General features: G+C 46.4%; 1 protein-coding gene across 3 annotated transcripts in view; it reads left to right on the top strand.

Moving 5' to 3' along the window:
* The window catches only part of Umod (uromodulin), a 24,235-nt gene extending 12,909 nt beyond the window's left edge, over positions 1-11,326 (top strand). For all 3 annotated transcript variants that reach the window (XM_004644215.2, XM_023704381.1, XM_023704382.1), the window contains 7 exons: positions 2,518-2,726; positions 3,506-3,654; positions 5,371-5,616; positions 8,413-8,575; positions 9,109-9,190; positions 9,967-10,008; positions 11,012-11,326. In XM_004644215.2, coding sequence (XP_004644272.1) covers positions 2,518-2,726; positions 3,506-3,654; positions 5,371-5,616; positions 8,413-8,575; positions 9,109-9,190; positions 9,967-10,008; positions 11,012-11,073 — 953 coding nt within the window. In that variant the 3' untranslated portion in view covers positions 11,074-11,326. The remainder of the gene's footprint in view (positions 1-2,517; positions 2,727-3,505; positions 3,655-5,370; positions 5,617-8,412; positions 8,576-9,108; positions 9,191-9,966; positions 10,009-11,011) is intronic.
* The last annotated feature ends 6,250 nt before the right edge of the window (positions 11,327-17,576 follow it).

Below are 17,576 nucleotides of genomic sequence, written 5' to 3'. Positions count from 1 at the left end.
ACCTCTTCCTCTTGAATTTTTCCCCTAACCAGTATATAGTGGCCTTCTTTATTTCACTTGATCATTGTTGGTTTGAAGTTGAGACTTTCTGAGAATAGGATTGCTACCCCTGCTTTTTTGTGAGGTGCTGGGGCATGTAGTATTTTGTTCCATCCTTTGACTTTCAGCCTATGAATATCTTTATGAGTTAAATGTGCTTCTTGTATACAGCATATTGTTGGATTTTGTTTCCTCATCCACTGTGCCATTCTATTTCTCTTAATTGGTGAATTGTGTCTATTTACATTTATGGTTAGAATTGAGATGTATTGACTTACGTTTGACATGTTATTTACCTGTTGTAGTTTATTTCTTTTTCTCCTGTATTTAATTGCTTGCCCTATTTAGTTGGTTGCTTGTGATCTCTTTCGTGGAATTCTGATCATTTTGGTCCCTCTCTAGAACATCTTTCAGTAGCCTGTGTAGGGTTGGCTTTGTCATCATGAAATTCTTTAGCTGTTCTTTGTCATGAAAGTATTTCACTTCTCCATCAAACGTAAAAGAGAGTTTTGCAGGGTATAGTAGTCTGGGCTGGAATTTGTTCTCATAGAGGATCTGAAGTACTCTGCTCCATGCTCTTCTTGCCTTCATGTTTTGTGCGGAGAAGTCGGCCATAATTCTGATGGGTTTTCCTTTGAATGTGATCTGCTTCTTTTCTCTAGCAGCTTTCAGTAGATTATTCTTGTGCTGAATTTCTGGGATCTTGACTATTATATGTTTCATTATGTTTTTTTATTGGATTGAGGTTACTTGGCATTCTGTGTGCTTAGGTTACCTGAATGTCAGATTGTTTCCTCATATTTGGGAAGTTTTCTGCTATTACTTCTGCCCATATTTTTTGAATGTCATTTGTATTGACTCCTTTCTCATTGATGCCTTTTAGTCTCACATTGTTCATCTTTGCATCATCTTGTAGGTGATGGATTATTCTTTCCTGCTTCCTTGTTGTTTTTAAGAGATCTTTTCTTACCTTTTCACTAGCTGCACCAGCATCTTTCTATATCTGAAACTCTGTCTTCACTTTCACTTAAACGGATTTGCAAGCTTGTGATTGAGATTTTAATTTCCTCTATATCTCTTTGACTCTGCTTCATTGAATCTATTTTTTTCCTCTATTGCTCTTTCAAGGAATCCGTCATTTTTGTAATCTCTATTTTTTTTTATCAATGTCTTCTTTAGAAGCAGTTATAAATTCTTTTACTGCAGTGTGTTTTTCAGATTGGATTTCCTCCCTATGTTTCTGTAGTTGCTTCTTTACTTCAGATGCTATGAGTATTGAGAATTCTTTTTTCATTTCAGAAAAGCATTCTGCTCTGAGTTCCTCTATAACTTTCTGCTGTTACTTATTTACTATTGATGGTATTAATTCATGCATTTTAGCTGAGATAGTGTCCTCTGCACTTGTTCTGGGTGGGCATTGGGTTTCTTTCATATGTTTCTGCATTTGATTCTTTACTGCAGATGTTGTTAATTCAGGGTTTTCTTTTTTTATTACCAATCTGAGTTCCTCTATACCTTTCTGCAGCTCTTTCTTTATTTCAGAAGCCGTTGAGTCATTGCTTTCAGCTGTGTGATTCCCAATTTTTTCTGTGTTAGTGTTCTGTGCACTTGTTATGGGTGGGCTTGGGTTCTGAGGTTGCATTTTGTTTCTTTCATCATTTTGTGTAGCACTGTCTTCTGACCTTCGTTGTAGATCTTTGTTGCATTTATAACCTTAGCACATTCTGAAGTTCAGATGCAGATCTACAAAGTTTGGATTTATCCAGCTGTGCCTGGCTTGGGTCTGGCTGCTGTGCTCAGCTCCTTCCTGCTGCTGCCCTTGCAGGTGAACCTGTTGTGCCCCTCTGGCAAGATGTTCTGCTCCTGGAATAGCTGGGTGGTTCTGTCCTCTACACTCTCTGCAGGGATTGCAGCTGCAGGGTTTCACTCCAGGCCTATATGCCAGGCCTGAGCTGAGCCTGGAGGGGACAAGGTAGAGTAGGCAGGAGAGGAAGCTCTCCCACACACTTTCCAGGCCTAGGCTAGGACTGGGTCTGGGGGTACCCGGAAAGAGGCTGAAAGTCCTACTTGGTGGTCGGGGTGGAGAAGGTGCTGCTGAGTGGTGGGGGGCTTCCCAAAGGGGTGGAAGAGGGTCTCACCCATGCTGTGTCTGGGCTTGGACCAGTAGTAGGTCCCGCCGTAGCAGGGTAGCCAGAAGCTCTCCCACACACTCACTGGGCCAGGGCTAGGACTGGGTCACAGGTTGTTACAGTACAGGTTTTCTTATGTCCTGAGTCCTCCCTGACCTTGAAGGGCTAGGGTCAGGCTCCAATCTTGTGACCTCATCACTGTGAGATGGGGACTGTGATTATCCCAAGGCTGATCTGAGCACTCCCAGCTGGTTGCAGACCCAGCCAGATCCGCCTGTCCCTGGGGGTCGTGCTGGGCACAGGACTTACAGACATAGACCCCCGTTCCTGCCCTCCTTTACCATTTCAGATGTCTCTCTCGTGGAGCGCAAGCTGGAGTGTGGAGCCAGTGACATCAAGGTGTCCCTGGGCAAGTGCCACCTGAAAAACCTGGGCTTCAAGAAGATCTTCATGTATCTGCGTGATAGCCGCTGCTCTGGCTTCATGGAGAGGGGTGAACGGGATTGGATGTCTGTGGTGACCCCGGCCCGTGATGGTCCCTGTGGGACAGTGTTGACGGTATGTTCCAGCCAGTATGAGGCACAGCGTGTGGACAAGCTGCAGGTCCACCATTTACTGACTGCAGAAGTCACTTAGCCTGGTTTTGACAGCATCCACTCCAGAAAGATGTTGAGAGGATGGAGAGAGTCAGTGTGAGTGAAGTGCCTGGGATAGCGGCTAGCACATAGGAAGTGACCAGTAAGTGCTGGCTTGTGAGGGCGATTTGAGGTGATGGTTCCTCATTTTACCAAGGACCAAAGTAAGGCTCAACAACAGTGATTGCTCCCAGCTAGTCAGGATCAGCACTGAGCTGAGAAGCAGTTCTCCTGTCTCGAGGGAGCCCAGGAGACTGGTTTATCCTATTGGCAGAATGGCACCTTCGTTGGCAGAGGCCCTTTCTGATGGAAGCCAGAAGGAAACGTTAGTGTGAGTGCAACACTGCCCCCACATCCCACAAACAGAAAGGGAAGAAACAAAAGACAGGAAGAACGAATCGTTGTTATCTTCCAAGCACGAGTGTGAAATTCCAGTGGTGATGGCTTCACACTGGGATTTCTAGTCTTGGAGAGAGGAAGCATCCACTGTTGGAAGGATCTCAGTTGCTTGGTTATGGTCAACCTCTGTCACCTCCCCATCTGTACAGCAGGGATATGGTGCCTTCCTCCAAGGAAGCTAATGCTACGGCATATGAGGAGATGGCATATGCAGCTCAGAGTCTGGCACCAGACACGTGCTTTGGCTTTAAGGTGCTGCTCAGACTCTCAAGGCCCTTTCTTCACTCCTCACCCCCAAAACAGAGGAATGAAACTCATGCCACCTACAACAACACCCTCTACCTGGCAAATGAGATGATCATTCGTGACATCAACATCAAAATCAACTTCGAGTGCTCTTACCCACTGGACATGAAAGTCAGCCTGAAGACTTCCCTGCAGCCCATCGTCAGGTGCGGCCAGCCTGGAGGCCCTCCTCCAGGGCTCCCAGAAGCCTCCATCCCAGGGCCCTCCACCCCTGAGGTCTTCAGCTACTCTGTCAGCTGCTACCCCTAGGAAGCTGTGGTTGGGGGCTGGAAAACAGCATTGCTTAGTGAGGGAGCCCACCCTGGAATCCTGGAGCCCAGAGTCAAATCTGGGTTCTGCCCTGTCCTGACCAGATGGCTTTGGCAAGGTGACTGACCCCTCACTGGGGCCATCTTACCTGTGAGATGAGGACAATAGAGTTCTGCAGGAAAGAATAAAAAATTAGAGGCTCCAGATTTTCACATAGGTGGGGGATTGGAATGGAGGGAAGGTAGGGGTCTCAATCTAGCCCTGCTATGGAAGAACTGTGGCAAATTATATTCCATATTTAAACCTTAGCTTCTATAATGAAGATATCTGATTAAAGAAGCAGTTACAAGTTACACTCCTTGGAGGCACTTGGTGGATCAAGGGAGGTGCCTTATTGGGGTGGGGGTGGGGTAGGGCAACTCCACCCTATGGGTGCTATGTGAAGTCCTTTTTTTTTTTAAAAAAAAAAAAAAAAGAATGTTGATGCTAAATATAATTGAAAGTCTGAATAAGATGAATCAGGATGCTAATGTTGGGGAAAATAATAGCTGCAATAATAACTAGCATTTATTGAGAACTTACTATATGTCAGGCTTATGTTAAGTACTCTACATAGAACCTCTCACTAAAATCCTATGGTAGCCTTAGGAGGTACAGAGATGATTATTCTTTCTGTTACACTGATTGGAAAGTGAAGCTCAGAGAAGTTTAGGAAACTTGGCCAAAGTTATAAAGTCTAGAAAGTGGCACTGCAGGTCCGGGTGCTCCCTCCATTATGACCTTGACTTTGAAGCTCACCCACATGTTCTCTGGGCCAGCGAGACTCAGGGAGATGTGCCGGGCAGGGATGAGGGTACATGGCTGCCTTGGGAAAAGAAAGGTGCTCCCTGCAGGCCACTGGCCAGCATGCCACTTGGTAGAGCAGCGTTCTAGAACAGCGTGGCCACGACTGAGGTTTGGCAGGTACTAGGGAGCAGCGCATCTACGTGCAAATCAATCTAAGGTTGGAGGTGGAAATCTCACCCCAGTCCAAACTGCTAATCCATTTCTCCCCTGTGAACTGGACCTCAATGTGCTGGGTGTCTCATGTACTTTATTGTGTGACATCTGCCTTATAGTGCCATTTGGGTAACCACTAAGTGAATTTTACAAGTGTGGCTATTTTCAATGTGGTTAAAAGTAACCCACTTATAAAACCCAGTCTTCTAATGTCAGTACGAGTAAACCATGCTGGTGCCTTAGGACACTGGTCTGCCTGACTCATGGTAGCTGTCTTCCCTTTAACCTGCCCGAGGCTGAGTCTAAAGAAGGAACCTACTTGATTCCTTCAGAATTTGTTCCCTCATGAAAGCTTACATGGAAAAGCCAGGGCCACCAAGTCAGGGCCTGGAAATGTTCCTCTCGCTGTAGTCTATGGTCCCATGGCATCAGCACCACAAGGAGCTTGCTAGATGTGCGGCTTTGAGTCCCACCCAAAACCTACATTTGCACACAATCCCAAAGTAGTACAAATGCAGAAAGTTGTAAGGGAGTGTCAGCCATCTTGATCAGAAACGGTAGTCACCTGGGGTGTTCTCAGCTGGGCCTTCTCACCCAGACCCTCTCTCCTGCAGTGCCCTGAATATCAGCGTGGGTGGGACGGGTCTGTTCACCGTGCGGATGGCACTGTTCCAGAGTCCTGCCTACATACAGCCCTACCAAGGGTCCTCAGTGGAGCTATCTACTGAGGCCTTTCTCTACGTGGGCACCATGCTGGATGGAGGTGACCTGTCCCGGTTTGTACTGCTAATGACCAACTGCTATGCCACACCCAGTGGCAATGCCACAGACCCCATGAAATACTTCATTATCCAGGACAGGTAAGGCAGTGGTTCCTATGGGGAGCCTGTGGAGCAGGCTCAGGGCTCTTTGAACATAGAGGGAAAAGCTTGTTTCCCTCTTCATTATCTTCTAGCTGAAATTCGGCATTCCTTCCTGTTTGGAGGCGAAGAGCCACAGAGGGTTCACAGGGTATATAAAACTGTTTTGCTGCTCAGTACATTTAGTTACTGTAGTGTTACAATTTCCACTTGATATTATTATTTAACGCATTATCATATATGAGCATTTGCCAGTATATTGTTACATATAATATATTCAAATGTTTAAATATATAAAATGTTTTGACATTTTAAAAAGATATTTCAATGTAGTTGGTTTCCTATGTAATTTTTGTAATATTTTTTGGTGAAGATTTTATTGTATTTCTTGAAATACATTCTATTTGAGGAGAGATGGATGAACAAGGGCTGAGGGACTCCATGACTCAGAAGGTGTGAGGAACTTTATGCAAGGGCTGAGCCAGAAGAGCAGACAACCTGGCACCTGCTGCAAGGACTGAGGGGTGGGCATGGAGGGCCCAGGACCAGTTGAAACTTGGAAGACATGGGCCCCTCCCTTTTATGCAGGGCCGTTCAGTAATTGTGACCCGCACTGTGTGAAGAACATTTCATCCCTACATTACGCAGCTATTATGGAGGCTAGCTGTGTGCCAGGCTCTATGGATATTGGCTAAAACCTCGTCGCTAGTACAGAAGGAGGGATTGGTAATGAGAGCAAAATAAAAGGCACAGTATGTTAGTGATAAAGATGTGAAGGAAAAACAAAGCAGAAGAAGGAAAAGGGCACTTGCAGTTTTAATAAAGAAGGCATCTTGTAGAGCTTGTGGTCTGTCCATTCCGGTTTCAGATCTAGCATCTGCCTGGGTTCCTTGAAGGGACATTCTTACCTGGGTGCAGTCTGGTGTTCCTAACTCTGTTATTCGGTGTCTCATTATGCAACAACAAGGAAGCAGAATGCTGCTGGGAAACTTTTGCCATTAGCCACGCCTCCTATGCTCTCGCTGGCTGTGTCGTCCTCCTCACGATCACGTTCTGCCTACGGCAGCTGATGCTGGCGATGTGATTACCACTTGTGTTCATGGCCTAAAGATCCTTCTAGAAAAGAGATACAGTTCAGTAAGAATATGTAGATGAACTTAAAGGAAGGGAGAAAGTACGTAAGAATTCGTATGATGGGGTGCTTGGCACACATTTCTCAAGGTGATAGCTGGATAAAGCAAAAGGAAACAGGATTTGGAAAGCGTTGACATGACCTTGAGCGACACGTCACAGAGACCTGGGTACAGGTCTTGGCATTGCCGTTGCATTGTTCTGAGATGCAAATAAGATAATCAGGGGAGTAATTTCCTAAGCTGTGACAGATAATACCATGCAGGGAGTTTTAAACTTGTTTTCACTGAGTGTAAAGGTACAGTGTGTCTGTTGTGGAAAAATGGGAAAGTTTGAGGAAAAAAAGCAGGAGTCAGTTCCAGGTGCATGCATGCGCATTGGGTTTGGGAGTGCAAGGAGGCTGGGTTGAGGACCACCAGCTTAGGAGGCTGTCAGGGTCTCACCCCTCCTGCCATCACCTCTTGTGTGAAGAAGGGACAAGAGTGACTACAGGGGACACCTGGATGCTCTGCTTGGGTCGAATGCTTGGGCCACCAGGGCCCCTCTCTGCCTTTTGGTTGAAAGGTCTGCTTAACCTCTGGGCTATTTTTTTTCCCCATAATTTTATTGAGAAACAAATAGCAATGAGACAGTTTCAAATCAAATTGGTAGGACAGTTTCAATAATTAGCACATTGCATACATTCTTCCTAGTGGTTAATTGCTGTACAAGATTCGGACTTGATATCCTATTTACAAACACCATTAGAACAAATCATTCTGTTCATTAAGAGAATGTAACTATATATCTATCCTAACCACTTTGAATACATAGATACAAAATGGACATTCATCTGTATCCCCTATTTTTGTTTAGTTCCATCATTTAAATATTATAGGTGTGTAAACTCAGCACAATATTCTAAAACAGTTCAGTAGTCCATAAGAGTATTTGGTCTTCCGCTTCACTGGGCTTTTATATTGCTAATCAAGGTTTGCAATTTTGGAGTGAGATATAAATGATCGGGGACACAAGGGTAGCAGATGAGTGCCGTCCTGGAAGTTTCTTCCTCAGTCCTTGCCACTGACATTCAGGCTTTCTTTGAAATAAACTTTGAACAAAAGGTGTGAAATAGCAGGGGGGTACCTGGGCACCATGTTTTCCATGCTCGGTGCCTGTGCACATGTGTGAGTGTATTGCTGCTTTGAGATTTTCTTCACATGACCAGATGCCTTGTGTATGTGCGCAGCTAGGCGTGCACACGTGGGCTTGGTCAGCAGCACTCAGTTCTCTGAGGCTTCCTTCCACTGCTGTAACAGGCACATTATAGATGGCACACGCTAGCTAATAATTCTAGAATGCCATTTCCTGGGAAATCACAAAATGACTATTTTAACGCTGCGGTAATGACTTTTTTAACATTAAATATAGATAGTATCTATTAGATGTCTCATCCTGTTCTCAGCACTTTGAAAAATTATCTAATTTAATCCTCATAAATGTCTTCTGGTGTGGGCTACAATTATTATCTCCTGTACACAGATGAGAAAACTGAGGCATAGAGAAATCAAGTATGTCAAAGTCACATGGATAATAGTAGCAGCACGATGCTGTGACCCAGGAAGTCTCACTCCAGGGTCTTTGCTTAGCCAGCTGCATTCTGTGACATAACTTGTCCCTCACCAGATGTCCACAGACTTCAGACTCAACTATTCAAGTGGTGGAGAATGGGGAATCCCCCCAGGGCCGATTTTCTGTCCAGATGTTCCGGTTTGCTGGAAACTATGACCTAGTCTACCTGCACTGTGAAGTCTACCTGTGTGACACTGTGAACGAGAAATGCAAACCGGTGAGTCCCCACCTCAGCCTGTTGGGCCTGCCTCTCTGCTATAACCACAGGTCAGGGATCTCAAAGAAAACAAACATTTCTGCTGTGCTTTCGTTTTCAGCACCAGCACATAAGGAACATAAGATGGGGTGGGTGTGGCCAGACCAGAGACCTGGGAAATCAGGGTCAGGCATTGTGTGCTCAGCTGACAAACTCTCTGGCTTACCTGCAAGCTTATCTTCTAATTTCAGGGACCCATGTGCGCCTCAGTGCTTTGGCATTTTAATGCTTCACAGAAACTCTATAAAAGAGTTTATAATATATGTATACATTAGAAAACCAGCCCCAAATTCGAAGCAGGGAGAGATGTTCAGAGATTGTAAGTGACTTGCTGAGATTTTAACAAATAGTAGTGTTGGAACAGGATCTCCTAACTCTTATCTGCCTCAAGCCTCAGTCTGGAGTGGGAGGATGAGGAGTACAGCCTGCCTCCCTTTAGGATCTTTCAATTTCCCTCCCCCATGGAAGGCTTTCTCTGTAACTCTTCCCCGCAGACCTGCACTGGGACCAGATTCCGATCTGGGGGCTTCATAGACCAATCCCGTGTCCTCAACTTGGGTCCCATCACTCGGAAAGGTGAGAGAGCCAGTCCCTCCTCAGTGTTCCTCACAGGGAATGCTGTTTGGAGAGGAGGAGGGTGACAGAGTTGGCACTTTTGGGTCTTTTGTGAACTAAAGAACTGGGAGCAGGAGAACCCTCATCTGCTCATTCATTGCACAGATGTGGTTCTGTGCCTACTGCACCCTAGACCTGGTTCCAGGGCTTGGAGATCTTGTGACAAGCCATGAAGTTTACAGATCAGTGCTAGAGCTATTCAAATATTCTCACCTAGGTGTGCATAGCTGAATTGTCCAATGTGCAGTAGAGAAACTGTATAGAGGCTTCAAACTCTTTATGACAGGGGTACCAGACCTGCTCTAAGGGATTGGGGAACAATTTGGTTGAGATTTGGAAAGTAAAGTGGAATCAACCAAGAGGAAATGGGGAAGGGTGAGCAGAGGGAGGGAATCTCAGGCAGATGCTACGGCAAGGGCAAAAAGCCCATGGTAGGAAGGGCTCAGCCTGCTGGGGGACTGATGCAAGGCCAGGCAGGCTGGAAGTGGTGTGGCCACAGGCTGACCAGGTAAGGCCAGACAGTGGGAGCCTGTAGCCCTTGATAAAGCTTCTCAGTCTTTTTCCTGGAAGCAGTGGGGAGGCCCTCATGGTTCCAAAGCAGGAGAGTGGCTTGGTCAGATTTGGGTTCCAGCAGGAGCTCTCTGCCCACAGGAAGAGTAGACTGAAGGATAGCACTATCTCAAGCTTCTTGCCAGTCATCCTCCTGCCCTCACAGGTCTTTCTGTTTCCTCCCAAAGGTGCCCAGGCCATAGTCTCCAGGGCCACTTCCAGCAGCTTGGGTAAGTTCAGGCCCTTCCTGTATAGGTCCTGCTCCGGGGTGCTGCTCTGTCTGGGGCCTCAGCATGCTGAGTGGCTGGCCTGCTTGGTGTGAGCTTGAAAGAGACAACTTGCCTGCAGAACTGCCCAGGCCTGGGCCTGGCCCTGTGTGCTCTGCTCATGCTGTCTCAGTGTGCACAGAGCCACAGCCCTCGGCCCAGCACACAAGAACGCAGAACATGAAGATGTATTTGTGCATATGTGTTGACATTTGCAGACGAACACAGGATATGCACAGAGCTGACAGCCCCAAAGCTCTGTGGCTCATCTCAAATATCTTTTCCAGAATTTGCTCAACAGGTGACAAATATTTGTTGAGGTCCATTATGCCCCAAAAACCATGCTTAGTTTTGGGTGAATGCATCAGGCAAACAAGAAACTCTGTTTCTCGTATTCTTGTATTCTCAAACCACAAAGACACAGAACTGGTGACATTTTTATGTCCTGTCATTCTCACAGCTACTAAACTGGTTTGACAATCTAGATAAAAATTCCACCCAACCATTGCCAAGAAAGGCTCCTGGCACCCAGATCCAAGGGCTGTTCAACCATCCTGGAGTTTTTACTGAGCTGTTCAGCCCAGGACTAGGGAGCTCAAAACTGGAGGAATTCCTAAGGTGCTAGCCCTCTGCGAATAACCCTCAGGGTCTCTAAGGATGACCGAGTAGGCTGCGCACTGCACAAGAGAGCCCTGCTGAGAGGTGCCAAGCCCAGTGTCAGAGAAGAGACTGGCTTTTTCAAAGTAGTTCACCTAGGAGGTCACCTTCTCCCATTTTTCCACTTACAGGGACCATCTTTTTCTTACTGGTCTTCACAGCAGATGAAGCAAAGGCTTCATTTTTCTAGCTGATGAGCCCAGTGAAGGTACCCTTGGCTAATTGGTCAGGATAGAGGAGGCACTTGATGTTTATTTGTACAGAAGTACAGCAGTGTTATCCTGACCCTATAATTACTTTTTTTTTCCAGAGCTCCTGAAGATCTGGCTACCTCTGCTTGTCTCGGCCACCTTGACCTTGACGTTTCAGTGATCAGTGGTGTGAAGCCCTGTGCTTGGTGGCTCCCAGCTCACTTCCTGCCGGCCAGGAGGGGAGGTGCCAGCAAGTGCTCGCCCTTCCATCAATGTGCTCCTGTTTCACCTGCTAACTCTCTGCTTTGTGAGAAGAGCCTGTGTCCTTCAGTGCTTCCCACTCTCAAGATGGGACTTGTGACTTGCCTGCACACGACCCTGTCTCCTAGTAGAGTACGGAAAAATGATAATTAAAAATATAGCCTTTGAAGTCATTCATTGAGTCCACAAGTATTTATTGAGCATCTACTAGATGTGGACACTGTCTCTGGTGCAGAGGATCCCAAGGTGAGAAAAAGCAGCCCTGTGGAGGGCAGACAATCTGTTGAGAGAGACAAGTTCAAACCAGATTCTGCTTTGTGTGCTTGGGAAGAATACATGAAGTCTGAATTTCATCCATGTGCCCATTCACTTATCTGTTCATTCACTTATCTACTTACCTTATTCATTCATTCTTTCATTCATTCATTCAAGAATTTGCTGAGCTGCTACATGTGCCAAGCATTGCTCTTGACACCAAAGACACAGCAGAGAACACAACACAATGAGCAAATCACATGTGGTGACTGGCCTCCTGTGAGGCAGAAGTTCTGGCCTTGGTCCAGCAGAAGTGGGAGGCACAGCAGGTGGTGGCTGCTTCTATACAATGGGGACAATTATGAGGCTCTCCAATAGGCCATTTGGTTTGTCAGAAGCATTTTTGAGGCCCTATGTGCAGGTCCAATGCTGGGTTCAGGATAAGAGAGACACACTTAAGCTTTCACAGATCTCCCAATCCTTAGAATTAGAAGTAGGCACAGCCATGTTGGGCTCCGGCATGTCCTTTGGGCCCTCCTGCTATCATCAGATGTCTCCTTCCCAACCTGAAAGCTGCAGATCTATTGCAGGACCACCACAGCAGTGGAGAGCAGGCCCACTCTCCCAGTGGAGGGGAGGCTTCACCAGCAGCAGTGGGGGGCCCAGGACACTCACATCTCCCAAGGCTCTCTACACCTTCTTGCCAAGTGGGCAGAAAAAGGCTGGTGTCCCTGGGAACTGCTTGCCCTGGCCCAGCTGCTTCCCTGACCTCTAGCTGGGGCCTTTCCAGCAGAGTCAAGACCTGTGGGATTCCAGGTGAACATGTGTATATCTGTGAAGGAAGGCCCCTAGGACAGCATGTCTCCTGATAGGGGACCTCTTATCATGCACAGACTTTCACTGCGCGTTTGTACCTGTTGCCTTTACGTAGGACCGCACACTCACGCCAGTCTGTGGTCAGTTGGGCCTCACTGGCTACGTGTGGATTCAGCTGTACCTTGACTCAGGTACAGTGGAACACTGGGGAAAAATTGGAGCCAAGAAAAATACAAACGAGGCCCAGAAATGAGGTGGGCAAAGAAAACATGAGAATTCATTCCTTTGTCCCTTTGTTCCTGGTGTTTTCCTTTCCTTGCTAATTTCCATCAGTTAATTATTCAAATCAGTTAGTTATTCAGCTCATATATCCAACAAATATTTGGAGCATAAATTCAGAGCTAGGCACTTTATTGGCATCAAGGAACATCAAGTAATCAAAACAGAACCCTTACTGGTAATAGACTATTGTACAAAAGGGAGCGCATTTAGATCATAACTGTGTGAAAGGTGATAGATGGTGGCAGATACTATGGAGGAAGAAAAGAATTAAGGGTGTTGTTACAGAGGAGCATTGTTTTATATAGGATGAACAGATAAGATGTCTCTGATATGATGAGGCTGACCTGGGGAAATCAGGAAGGCAATAGAAAAGGCAAATGCAAAGGCCCTGAGGCAGTTTTGTGTCTTTCCATACAAACAGCTGACAAATCCTTGGACAGTTATATGTTCGGGGCATTACTCACTGGAGAGTACGTATACATGCTCCGTCATGTATATGTACAAGTATATTCATTTATTCAATAAGTGTTTTCATGGTGCTGGTTAGAACTGCACAGATAGGAGTATCTCTGTCCACAAAGATCTTACAGCTCCAGAGGGAGACAGATAAGTTGCCGGGGAACTGAATGTGATGGAATCAACCCCCGGAGGCCTAGAGCAGAGACGGATTTTTGGAGAGGCTTCCTGGAAGAGGTGCAAAGTAGGAAAAGGCTGGGAGACACAGCGTGGCTAGGGCCCGGAAGGGCGATGGAGAAGTTGAAGGTGAAGTGGGAACTGGCATCAGGGTCGAATGCCAGTGGCAGCACGGAGTGCTGAGAACAAGAGTAACTCAGACATGGCACTGTGGCTTCTGCCAGCAGGGCAGACTGTGGGAGGCACAATAACTCCAGGCCCCAATACTATTGCAAGTGAGTCTTTCTAAATCCTGTGAATCTGCCACAACATGACTCCGTGCCACATATCTCTTAATGGTCCCCTGAGTGCCTCTGACCTATAAAATTCTCTTGGTGCATCGGCGTCATTCTGACTTCCTCTTCCCCTACCTCCGCTGAGCTAAGCTCCTAATTCTTCTTACCCTGCCTATTTCCCTTAAGTCTCCTGCTATGCCCCGAAGGTGGGACTTTCTGTCATAGCCGGGTTGCCTAGTTACTCGCGCCTTTTACCCGCCGACGTCATTTCCCTATGCCTCCACTATATATACCCAGCACCTCCCCTGAATAAAGGAGACTTGATCAGAATCCTGTCTTGTCTCCATTTCTCACGTCTCCTGTCCTTTGTCCCCTCCTCAATTCCCCGCTCCTCTCCCAGGTGACCTTCATTGACTGACCTGCTGGTTCGAGACAGCAAACCACAGAAAGGAAGCAGATAAAAATGAAAGCAGAGACCCATTATCAGCCATGAGATTACAGTAGATGATGGATAGGGGAGAAGGGGATGTCCAGGAATTGAAAAATTTGAATTTGGAGCTGCTGAGATTGAGGGGTCTAGAGCCCCTCATCCTAGGCAGGGAGAGGCACGGCATGTGATGTGGTGGGTGGACCTGAAGTTCAGGAGAGGAGTCCAAGCTGCGGGAGCAGACTGGGAGCACAGCAGCCTGGGGTGAAACAAGCACAGTGCTTGACACCTCCCAGCAGGGATGAGGATGGATGAGAAAAATGGGACCTACCTACCAGTGCTTACAGGGAAGGCTGGAGAAAGCCTCCATCCCACAGTGGCAGCAGGAATAGCCAGATAGGTGCAGAAGATTTTTATGTTTTAGTATCCAGGATTGAACTAGGGACCTTGTGATTGCCAGGCACGCAAGCACTTGTGGCACTGAGCTATGTATCCCTGGCCCCAAAATACTTCTTTTTTTTTTTTTTTTTTAAAGGAAAAAAGTCAGGGCACCTCACAGAAGGAGTAAACAAACTCATTGATAAAGGATAGGAACAAATGACATTGCTTATGAAATGATCATAAGAGGGAAGCTTCAGCCACAGGATTTCTATCAGAATGGAGGAGTCAGAGGCAGGAGAATGAGCTGAACTGGAGCGCGGGAAGGTGCTTTGGCTAACATTTCTGGTCCTGACCTCTACCCCCTCCCCCGACCACCCCAGGCTCTGGTAACCACCACTGTACTGTTTCTATGAGGTCCATGTTTTTTAGCTCTCACACAACAGTAAGATCATGTAGTATTTGTCTTCTTGTGCCTGGCTTATTTTATCCATCTTCTTAAATGACAGAATTTCTTTTGCAAGGATGACTAGTACTCCACCGTGTGTACATACCACATGTTCTTTTCTTTTTTATTTTAGGGAAGGGTCTACAGGTTGTTCAGGGTCTCACTACTAGATTGGACTCGTAGTGATCTGCCTGTTTCCAGCCTCCTAAGGCTGGGATTACAGGTGTGCGCCACCACGCCCAGTCTCAGTTGCTGTCTCAGAGTGCCCTGGGGATGAGGCTAGCATGGCAGGCCTGATGATTGAACCACTGGTCTCTGCGCCTGCTTGCAGTAGCTTTAATTCACTGAGCTATTGGGCCAGCCCCAGAAGCAGTATTTAATGTCACCTACCACATCTGCCTAGGTCACTCCCACAGCTGGGCTATTCTGAAGTCTGCTGCAGTAAGCACAGGGGTGCAGACACCTCCCCACATGCTGATTACATACCCTTTAGAGCCATACCTAGAAGTGGGATGCTTGGATCAGGAGATAGTTCTATTTGCAATTTTTAGGGGCACTTCTATATTATTTACCATAATAGTTCCCTTCTCTCCACATCCTCATCAACTTCTCTTTGTCCTTGCTAAGAGCTGTTCTAACTGGGGTAAGGTTTTTCATTCTCTCTCTCTCTCTCTCTCTCTCTCTCTCTCTCTCTCTCTCTCCCCCCCCTTCCCCTCTCCCTCTCCTTCTTCCTCTCCCTCTTTGTATTTAGTACAGAATCTATAAGGTCTACAGGGTCTCACTACACAGATTGGACTTGTAGTGATCCTCCTGTTTTCTGCTCCCAAAGTGCTGGGATTACAGGCGCGGGCCAGCGTGCCCAGTCCCTATCACCATCTCGTGCGCCTGGGGGTGGGGGCAGCACGGCACTCTGGAGATTGAATCCCAGCTGCTGTGCTCTGTCTAAGCAGGAGCTTTAATCCACTGAGCTATCTGGCCAGCCCTTTTTCATCTCATTGTCGGTCAAAGGATGTATAATCAATTGCAGCTACATGGGAGGAATAGATTGTAAGAGACTACAGAGACTAGTGAATGATAATATACTGCTTTCTTGAGACTTTTAAAAGGCAATTTGAGAGCACTAAAACAAAATAATTCTTTAATTTTTATCAAACAAGTAAAAAGTCATCTGATATTGTTACAGCTTCTGATAAAACTGGTAAAATTGAAAAACAAGGAAATATTTTTCAGCCATTTATATATTTTCTTTATTGAGGGAGAAAAGTATTTTTTTGATTTCAGTAAAAGGTCATTTATTAACACAAAGAGGCAGATGTTGAAAGTTTCAATTTTCCATCTCATTGGTGAATCCCTTCTGATCTTCCTATGCAGAAGCACTATTTTTTTCCTGTATTTTAGGGAAGGGCCTCACTACTAGATCGTACTCACAGTGATCAGCCTATTTACTGCCTCCCAAGAGCTGGGATTATAAGCACGCGCCACCACGCCCAGTCTCAGTTGCTGTCTCAGCGTGCCCCGGGGGTGGAGCCGGCACAACAGGCCAGGGGGATTGAATCCCTGACCCCTGCATCTGCTTGCAGGTGCTTCAATCTGCTGAGCTACTGGGTCAGCCCCAGAAGCAGTATTTAATGTCACCTACCACATCTGCCAAACTATTTTCCTTTTTTCCCCTCAATAAAGAAATTGCAACAGAAAAGCCCTTTTTTCCCCGCCCATGTAGTTCTATATAGCTAATTGGCAGACCAGAAAATTACATTACCTTATTTTGGTTTTATACCAATAAAAAGTACCTTGGAAGCTCCAAAAAATTATAGCTCATGGTTGCTATATGGCCTCAGTTAAAAAAACAAAAAAGGGAACTAGGGGAGGGCATACATTTGCTCACTGCTAGATCTCACAGCCCCATCATGCATGTATACTTCAACATATCATGTTGTGATAAAAACATGCAATGTTACTGTTTAACTTAAATAACTTAATAAAATGAATCTTTTAAAAAGCAGAGCAACAGCAACAAAACAAGCAACAACAACAACAACAACAAAAAAAGCAGAGCAAAAAGGAAGGAATTGGGCTGGGGAGATAGCTTGGTGGTCTAAGTGCCTGCTTGATAAGCATAAGGACCTGAGTTCGATTCCCAGAACCATAAGCCATACTGGCCCCAGGTCCCTGGGAGTGCTATGCCAGCCCTAAAACTGGGTGTGGTGGTAATCCCAGTGCTGGGGAGGCTGAAACAGGAGCACTGTGAGTCTGAGCTGCATAGTGAGACCCTGTATCAAAAGAATAAAAATAAACCTACAAAATAAAAGGGAAGAGTACATCGTAAGTTGGGTGGGGGACCGAGGGGGCTGAAGATGCAAGAGTGGTACAGCTCTTTTCTGGCATGCAAGAAGTCCTGAATTTGATCCCCAGCACTTTTAAGAGGAGGAATAAGAGGAGGAGGAGAATGAAGAGGAGGAGGAGGAGGAGAAGGAGAATGAGGAGGAAGGCAGAGCGAAGTGGAGGCAAACGTTTATACATTTTAACAGAAGGATCAAGGTCAGGTGCTGTGCGTGTGGGGTATCTGCCAAGAATAATAGGGCGAGGGGCAATGGTTGCTTCAGATATGGCTTATAAGGATGGAGAAAGTGAGCTGTGCCACTGGGGAGGCGGGGCGAGTGGCCACACTGAATGAGGGAGTGGGCTACCTCATGGATCCAGTTCCTGTGAGTTCCACCTTTGGGGGCTTTTTCTCCATCTGCGTGCATCCAGAGTAGTATCTTTCCTTTTTCTGGATTAAAGTTTTGCTAGAAGGTGTGAGGGGACAGTGTCATCTCCATCCTCCTCATCTCCAGTAACCGTGGCTCCTTAAAGCACCCCAGAGCAGCAGATAAAAGGCAGGGGTCATTTATTTTGCAAAAGCACCAACT

Source organism: Octodon degus, unplaced genomic scaffold (genome assembly GCF_000260255.1).
Source record: "Octodon degus isolate 3935 unplaced genomic scaffold, OctDeg1.0 scaffold00195, whole genome shotgun sequence".
NCBI lineage: Eukaryota > Metazoa > Chordata > Mammalia > Rodentia > Octodontidae > Octodon > Octodon degus.
Note: the sequence above shows the minus strand (reverse complement) of the source record. Positions and strands in the feature narration are given on the sequence as shown.